This window comes from Coregonus lavaretus, assembly GCF_964263955.1.
Source record: "Coregonus lavaretus genome assembly, chromosome: 20".
Lineage (NCBI taxonomy): Eukaryota > Metazoa > Chordata > Actinopteri > Salmoniformes > Salmonidae > Coregonus > Coregonus lavaretus.
Window position 1 is genome coordinate 13,114,217 of NC_140007.1, and position 9,199 is coordinate 13,123,415.

General features: G+C 40.5%; 1 protein-coding gene across 1 annotated transcript; it reads left to right on the plus strand.

The window, feature by feature from the left end:
• The first annotated feature begins 665 nt into the window (after nucleotides 1–665).
• On the plus strand, nucleotides 666–5,272 carry LOC311147382 (short-chain dehydrogenase/reductase 3-like). Its single transcript, XM_084184078.1, has 6 exons — nucleotides 666–1,176; nucleotides 2,574–2,720; nucleotides 3,428–3,547; nucleotides 4,103–4,341; nucleotides 4,705–4,830; nucleotides 5,074–5,272. Exons 1-6 carry the CDS (start codon nucleotides 982–984, stop codon nucleotides 5,156–5,158), a joined length of 912 nt encoding a protein of 303 aa, XP_084040204.1. The 5' UTR covers nucleotides 666–981; the 3' UTR covers nucleotides 5,159–5,272.
• Nucleotides 5,273–9,199: the final 3,927 nt, after the last annotated feature.

Below are 9,199 nucleotides of genomic sequence, written 5' to 3' on the forward strand. Positions count from 1 at the left end.
ATGTTTGGTTGGAAGAAATGTCCTTGAAATGTATTTTTGTTCAGAGCCATAGATAAAGAGCTATATGTTTTTTTCTCCATTTGATGAAATGCTTGCAATTTTGGGGGTACTGGTCCCTACTTGAATACACAGCCCAGTTTCTTTTACCAACACAAAATATGAGTCAAGGTGCCAATGTGACCAAACAGGTATTGTTTGGATATGTGCTGTGCGGGGAATAGAGATATATGATGGAACTTGAACCTACAATCAGATGAGAGTTCAAAATTATCTAATGTTGAATATTGTCACCTTAAACACGATCTTTATGGTATTACTGATATATCACCGGAGTAATCACACAAGGCAATTTCAAGTATAGGCTACAGATAACACATAGGCTACTTCTATTAAGTTATGACAGCCTACTGGCAATTCATAACATAAAGATAGTGGTGGTTGTAAACGTGATCATGTAACCCCTGTCCCCTGCAATTCATACCTTTTCCCCATGCGACTTTCTCCTCTCGCAGCTCTCTTGGGGGTGGAGAGAGGGAAAATGCGCAACAGCCGCTAACGCACAATCAAATCGGAGGGACTATAATCTCCAGCAACTGTCAATCAAGATTAATGGGCTATATAAAGACATATTGTCGTCATACCGGTAGTCAGACAGTGCTGGGATTGAAAAGGCTAAGCGTAGTCGAAGACGTAAAATCCAAATTGTGTTGGTTGGCGCACGCACTGTTGGCATTGGCTCTCCATGTCATCTATTGTCACCGCATGTTCGTACTGTGCCTATTATAACAAAGACTTATGTGTGTCAACCTCTGATATTCAAACTGGAGTGATGATAATTCTGTCGTAAAGGGGTAGTGGTATGGAGAAGACTTAAAATTCCAACATCTGTCATCCACGCACTTTGGGAAGGTGTGCATTGCCTATGTGGATACTCCAATTGTATTCTCAGGAAAAGGCATCTTTATACCTCAAAAAGTCGTAATGGAATTAAATAACTTGGGACACGCTTTGCTTTTCCCGTTCCACATCCTCTTCTGCATTTTAAAAGCATGCTTGGGGTTGTTGCTCCCGAGCAGACGGAAGGACCTACGTGGGGAGGTGGTGCTGATCACCGGCGGTGGACGGGGCATCGGTCGGCATTTGGGGAAAGAGTTCGCAAAACACGGGGCAAAAAAGGTAAACTATCACCTGTGCGCTATTATGCATTTGTGCGTCATTACGCATATCATCAATATGATAAACGCACAATTAAAAAGCAATGCACTGCCAAACAGTCATATCCACCACTGTAGCATGCTCACATCACTTTGTACAGCTTGTTTGTTATCCTAGTTTAAAAAAATAGAATATGAACAAGAACCCATTAACATTTTACCTCATGTAAAAGTTGGGGAGAAGAAAGGGACAGTTGTTTGGAGATGTTTTATCATTTCTATTCTGTTTGATTCAAGCATAACTTCAGAATCTATTCTATTGTTGTATAACTTATAGTATAACTTCAGTTCAATTAAAAACTTGAGTCTATCGGTCACTCTCGGTGTGTTTGTTTTCCATGTGAAATGTAATGGGAAACTACACTAGGCTAGTGGAACGGAGCCTGAACTCCTCTCGCCCCCTAGCTGACCTGGGGGATGTATGATGCATAGTGTGTTCCCTTCCCCATTCCTTTTATTGTAAAGGCACACAAACACAGGTGTTTCCTCAGTCCCTGATTGTAAAGGCACACAAACACAGGTGTTTCCTCAGTCCCTGTGCTTTACAATGGGTTGATGACAGGTTGGGCGGTCGGCTCTGTAGTGCTACATTGATATTTGACTTGCTAACCTCAACTCTAGCCTCTCTGGGGCTCCAGTGGCTGTTCAAGAAAGTTCACTGACAGGGTAGTGGAAGGCACAATTCGGTTAGGTGAAAATATTCCTTTTATCACCAAAGCATTTGTCATTGTAGTAAAATGATCTGATGGTTATCTCTGTCTGTCCGTGTGTGTGCGTCTGTGTCTGTGTTCGTGTGTCTGTGTGAGAGTCTGGTGAATGTGCGTGGTCATCGTGCATGTGTGTGCGTGCATGTCTGTCTGCATTTGTGTGCATGCGCGAATGTCTTGCATGTGTTTGTGTGTGTAGAGGGGGTCTGGCCAGTAGCCAGACATCCAGGGTTATCAGTGTGCAGGGGCCCCTCTGGAGATGGATATTAGATCTTTGTCGCTGGTTTTCACTCCAAAATTGCAAATCAAAGAACTTGTGTCTGCTCAAAATCTCTAGCCAATGCCTCCTCCATGAACAATTCAAGATATAGCACTTTGCAATGCACAGCAATCTCAAACAGATGGGAAAGATGTTAACGTAATAGAATATAACTTCATACCTTGAACCTACTGTAGGCTACCTGAGCACTGGTTTAAGAAATGCATGCAATGATCATATTAATCTGCAAAAACAACGTTCTTCTTGCCGCCCAGAAAGCCTATGTGTTTTTTGTGATTCCAACAAGATAACACAAGTCCAAATATGTGTTCCCAGTCTCAGGCCAATAGACTGTTCTTTTTTTACTTTTGACCCCTGTCTGTCTGTTGTCAGGTCATCCTGTGGGGCCGCACTGAGAGGTGTCTGAAGGAGACCTGCGAGGAGATCTCTCTCACCACTGGAGCCGAGTGCCACTACTTCCTGTGTGACGTGGCCAATCGCGAGGAGGTGTACAAGCAGGCCAAGTTGGTCCGAGAGAAGGTACAGTAGAGATAACCAACAAGATACTGTAGCCCCACCCAAATGAACAACCCAGTTCCTATGTCATTTAGATAACAAACACATGACAGTGTTGAAAATAGTCTACACAGTCCAACCAGTCTTTCACAGGGATATATGATGTATCAGCTTTAAGAGATTCTCTGGTACTTTTGTATACTTTTTAGCCAGTAGTTTTGGAAGTAGTGCTCACAAGACAAAAGTGGCCCCCGAAAATTGCGTACTACGTCACATATGTGCAGATATATGCACCACTTCATTGCGCTCTCTCTCGCTCTGCTGTGTGTGCATCTTGCTAGCTGTCACTCAAATGGCGAGGTGCTGAAGCTCATTGGCTAGAACTCAAATTTCTAGGGGGCTGGCCAACGTGGGGGAAAATGTAGGGAAAATGGCACAGCACAGCTTCCAAAAAAAACGGTCGCTTTCAAACTAGTAAGATACAATTCTGCTTACAGACTTTGAATGTATGAACTACACATTGACACATCCAGCCCAACGCTGGAGGTTTAAAAAAATTGTTTGTAGTCACCAAAGTATGTCTTTAACTTAACAAGGATTAAGATAAGACATAATTATCACTCACTTATCAGTCTTGCAATTTAATATGAAGGGAAACAAGGTAATAAGTAATAAAGTAATAAAACAAAGAGTTAAGCCTTTTACAGAATATGTTCATTTTTGTGTCTTAGGTAGGCGATGTCACCATTCTGGTGAATAACGCAGCAGTGGTTCATGGGAAGAGTCTGATGGACAGTGACGATGATGCCCTGATGAAGACTCAACACATCAACACGCTGGGCCAGTTCTGGGTGAGTGTTGAAAAATAGATTTCCTTTAGATAAGTATATGATACAGGAAAGTACTAATTCATTATGGCTTGTATTATGTATTGAAGCATTTTATGAATTTTGATTTGTTTCAGTTATTGGAAATATAAGGGTAATCTTTCAACATATGTTGATACCACAAGGTATGAAGGGGATAGGTAATGTTTTTAGTACTCTATCTACTACTGGTCTCAATATGACTCCCTGTTGAAGTAAGGGTTAAATTAAAAAAATTAAGAAAGAATCATTAGATCTGAAATCAAATGCTGGTAACTGAGAATGCTTGCTGACACTGTTAAAAGGATCTCACATGATGTTGGAGTTTGTCTTCTGATTTGCACCGATGGGACGTGGAACAGGTTCGGTTCCCCAATTCTCTCTGAGTGCTGCAACCCCTCTCTGTTATTCTTGTGAATTCCAGAAGGTAGGAAGGGAACTCAATTTGAGAGAAGAGTGAATGAACAGCTAGGGAATAGTAGTGAGAGGAGCAGAACAATGTGCAGACGGTCACGTTTCTCTCACTCTCTCTCTCTCCAGACCACCAAAGCTTTCCTACCCCGCATTCTGGAGCTTTGCCATGGCCACGTGGTGTGTATCAACTCCATCCTGTCACTGTCCTCCATCCCGGGGGCCATAGATTATTGCACCTCCAAGGCCTCGTCCTTGGCCTTCATGGAGAGCCTGACCCTGGGCCTGCTGGACTGCCCCGGGGTGGGCTGCACCACCGTGCTCCCCTTCCATACCAATACAGACATGTTTCAGGGCATGAGAGTCAGGTGAGTGTGCCCACCATGGGATACCATACATTGGAACTACCATACATTGAATCTACTATACATTGGAACTACCATTTATTGAGTCTACCATACATGGCACTCTAGTTGTTTTACAATGGGTCAGCCAGTGTATAATATGTAAGTACTGTCAGCACACAGAATTGACACATAGGCTCAGATAGAGGTTCCATAGAAAGCAATGGATGGAATGTCTACATGGAGCAATCCCATTCACACATCAATGGCAGGAATAATTCATCAATATTGTGAAAGAAATTCACCAAGACACATTTGACAATATGATTTACAGGGCTAAATAAAAGTGAAGTGAGAAGGTAAAGTGTGTGATGTGTTCATCCCCAGGTTCCCTCAGCTCTTCCCACCGCTGAATCCTGAGCTGGTGGCCCAGCGGACGGTGGACGCAGTCCGGACCAACACGCCGTTCGTCTACTTACCTTGGACCATGCACGCTCTCGTTATCCTCAAGAGGTAGGGGGACCAAATCCCAGGCACGACACCAGAGTAGCCTACTACTAAGTTAGATAGATGAGGCAGTGACACTGGGTCTTCTGAGCACCAACAACTGTGTTAGCCCTCTGAGCTAAAGCCCTAGGGATTAGCTTGGGGTGCTAACACAAGTCTTCAGGTCTCAGACAAAGTTAATCTTCACCTAAGTGTGGTTCAATGAACTACCTCTGTTAGATAAACATGCTCCATTCTCTTCTCCAACAGCTTCCTGCCTCAGGCGGCCCTGGAGGAGATCCAGCGCTTCTCAGGGTGCTACACCTGCATGGACACCTTCAAGGGACGGACATAGGAATGGAGACCAGGCACGTGTACTGCCTGGGTCATTCTTGAATTGCGGTGGCATTTGCGTCCCTTGCCTTTGCAACCATGAAAAACACATTAAAATGACAAATAGTTACACATCATACATGTTTTTGTTTATATTGAACTGTTTATCATTGATAAAACATAATGCAAGTCCTTTATACTGCAGAACTGTATGTTTAGGCATTGTTTAAAGTACTTAGGGTAAGCAAATTGGCTTGTCCCAGTAGTGATGTGTAGAGTTGTAGTGACATGTTTTGGCGATTTAGAGATACTGTATCTATCTATTATTTTGAATGCTAGAAAGTGAACTAAAGTATTTAATATATTGTATAGATCAATTAAAACAAAGGCTATTTAAATACCTATTTTCTTTACTAGTATAACGTGTGTCCCTCAGTTTCATGTCATTGGTGTTAACGCCTTGAAAATCACTCATTACAAAGATATACAAGGACTTTGAGCATTCTCTCCAGTGGCAAACTGTTATCAGGGGAAGGGTCTATATTAAAGAAAATTATTAGCTAATCATACCCTTTTAGTATGTCATAAACTTAAGGATTCCATTGATAATTTGGTGTGTCTAAATCCAGTGTTAGTTTGTGTTTAAATGAAGGGAAATAACATTGTGAGCAAAATGATTAATCATATCACTTTTAAAGGATTGATCACCTTAGATTTGAGCATTTGTGGCCTCCATTTCAGAAAATCCTTATTTATCTAAAATGTCTCATTGGCGTTACCATCATTGGTGTTAATAATCCTACTGGTGGCACAATGTTAATGTAATGGTAAAAAAAAAGTAAAGTCATTAAGGTACCATAGTAGTTTATTTAGAATGGGAAGATCTATCCAAATACATAAAATAAAAATATATTAACTAGAAAAATGAAGTTCATTTTCTCCATGCCCAAATGCCACTGTAATTCAAGAATGACCCGCCCATCTGCACATCAGAATCACAAACCTTGTGGCATGTCACTAAGAACTATACAACAGCAGCCCGTTAAAGGAGTGGAAGAACTGTATCTCCAAGGCAACAGAGGCCTTAGGAACTATGGGTACTTGGGGTCACAGTGGCCTGATGGTGCAAGAAGAGGATGCTGTGGAATCTTGAACTGAATAGTGGTGTTTGGTTTGCCAGATTGGGTGCCACTGGCCCCACAACAGATTTCTATGCAGCCATACTGCTTGGAGTTTGAGGTGTTTCCTCCAAAGCCTTTCAGTTTGGGATCATGGACTAAGCACCAGATGGACTGGTATTCAGAACTTATCAAGCCTTTACCACTGTGGTAAACTTCACATCTGTCTTACTAAATACTAATTGGAAAATGCACAGAAATTAGGGCAAATGGTTCGTACTCAGGATGTTAATAAAAGAGTAACTACCAGTAGTTGCATTTAATTTGAGATTTATCTGGGTATTTTGGTGTTTAGGAAAAACTGGTGGCATATCTCTTGTGCAAACAATAGTCATATTTTGGGGGATTTAACATTTGACAGTATTGTAAATATACTGTCCTGTCTCTAATGCCAATAACAATATTAGTAAGGGAGAGGCGGGACGAAATTAACACAGGGCGAAAGTAACACGCCCATGTTCTCATTTTAGACAGAAGCTAGAATGACGTAATGAAGTCAGTATGTTCCTAATGCAGAGGACGAGCTCCCAGCAAAACAACAGCCCAGTTTAACCACGTTTCACCGAGTTATCAACAAAAAGTGGTTTTGAGCGTTGTAAGTAAAAGAAACCGACCCAGAAGTGTTTTTCGGTTGTAGAGTTGTGTTTAGTTGTTTAAGGTTCCAAACATATGTCATTTTCTTAACCCATCTAGTGACTAATTGACAGTATAGGTTTCAAGCTAGCTCATCATGCTAGCTAGTCTTGGGTGTTAGCCTGGGAGAAGATGCAGGAGAGACGGGTGGGATGAAAGTAACTCAATGTTAACTGATGACCTGGAATAAAATAAAACAACAATTTAAGCACAGGCCATTGTCTCCTCTAGTTCATATTGCTTTTATAATGTTAGCAAAATATCAACAAGTGACTGAATGTTTGAAAATTATATATGACATAATTAGAATTATGCCTTAATCAATTGACTTGACGGATCAGCTTCTCACATAAGCTTTTAGCAACAGGTGAGTGGTTACAAATATATATCTTTATGATTTTGAACATATAGCATTAATTATTCAAATCGACATGAACATGAAATGATGCATTTGTTGACAGTAAGGAGCATTACAAACCAGAAACATAGAGATAAGACAGATATTGTGCACTTCTCGCCAGCTGTTACTTCCATTCCAAGGCTGTGTTACTCCCGCCCTGCCGGTAGGTACGAGAATAATGTTGCAGCAGTTCTGTTCTCTGTCTATTTAATTTAAACTCATTTACCCTAGAAATGAAATTACAGTTGCTAATGGTAGAGGACATACAGTGCCTTCAGAAAGTATTCATACCTCTTGACTTATTCCACATTTTGATGTGTTACAGCCTGAATAAAAAATGGATTAAATAGATGTTTCTCTCTCTCATGCATCTAGACACAATACCTCATAATGACAAAGTGAAAACATGTTATTAGACATTTTTGAAAATGTATTGAAAATGAAATATCTCATTTACATAAGTATTCACACCCCTGAGTAAATACATGTTAGAAACACCTTTGGCAGCGATTACAGCTGTGAGTCTTTCTGGGTAAGTCTCCAAGAGCTTTGCACACCTGGATTGTAATCTATTTGCACATTATTCTTTTAAAAATTCTTCAAGCTCTGTCAAGTTGGTTATTGATAATTGCTAGACAGCCATTTTCAAGTCTTGCCATAGATGTTCAAGATGATTTAAGTCAATACTGTAACTAGACCACTCAGGAACATTCACTGCCTTCTTGGTAAGCAACTCCAGTGTAGATTTGGCCTTGTATTTTTAGGTTATTGTCCTGCTGAAAGGTGCATTTGTCTCCCAGTGTCTGTTGAAAAGCAGACTGAATCAGGTTTTCCTCTAGGATTTTGCCTGTGCTTAGCTCTATTCTGTTTTGTTTATTTATCCTAAAAAACTCCCCAGTCCTTAACGATTACGAGCATACCCATAACATGATGCAGCTGCCACCGTTAAAATATGACGAATGGTACTCAGGGATGTGTTGTGTTGGATTTGCCCAAAACATAACGCTTTGTATTCAGGACATAAAGTTAATATCTTTGCCACATTTTTTGCAATTTTACTTCAGTGCCTTATTGTAAACAGGATGCATATTTTGGAATATTTTTATTCTTTACAGGCTTCCTTCTTTTCACTCTGTCAATTAGGTTGTTATTGTACAGTAAATATAAGGTTGTTGATCCACCCTCAATTTTCTCCTATCACAGCCATTAAACTCTGTAACTGTTTTAAAGTCACCATTGGCCTCATGGTGAAATCCCTGAGCGGTTTCCTTCATCTCCGGCAACTGAGTTAGGAAGGACGCCTGTATCGTTGTACAGACTGGGTGTATCGATACACCATCCAAAGTGTAATTAATAACTTCACCATGCTCAAAGGTTAATTCAATGTCTGCTTTTTTTATTCTGCTATATATTTTTTCCCATCTACCAATAGGTGCCCTTCTTTGCAGTGCATTGGAAAACCTCCCTGGTCTTTGTGGTTGAATCTGTGTTTGAAATTCACTGGTCGACTGAGGGACCTTACAGATAATTGTATGTGTGGTGTACAGAGAGGAGGTAGTCATTCAGAAATCATGTTAAACACTATTATTGCCTACAGAGTTAGTCCATGCAACTTATTATGTGACTTGTTAAGCACATGTTTACTCCTGAACTTACTTAGGCTTTCCTTAACAACACATTTATGCTTTTCATTTTTAATTAATTTGCAAAACTTTCTTAAAACACAATTCCATGTTGACAATATGGGGTATTGTGTGTAGGCCAGTGACACAAAATCTCTATTTAATCAATTTAAAATTCAGGCTGTGACACAACAAAGTGTGGAAAAAGTCAAGAGATATGAATACTTTCT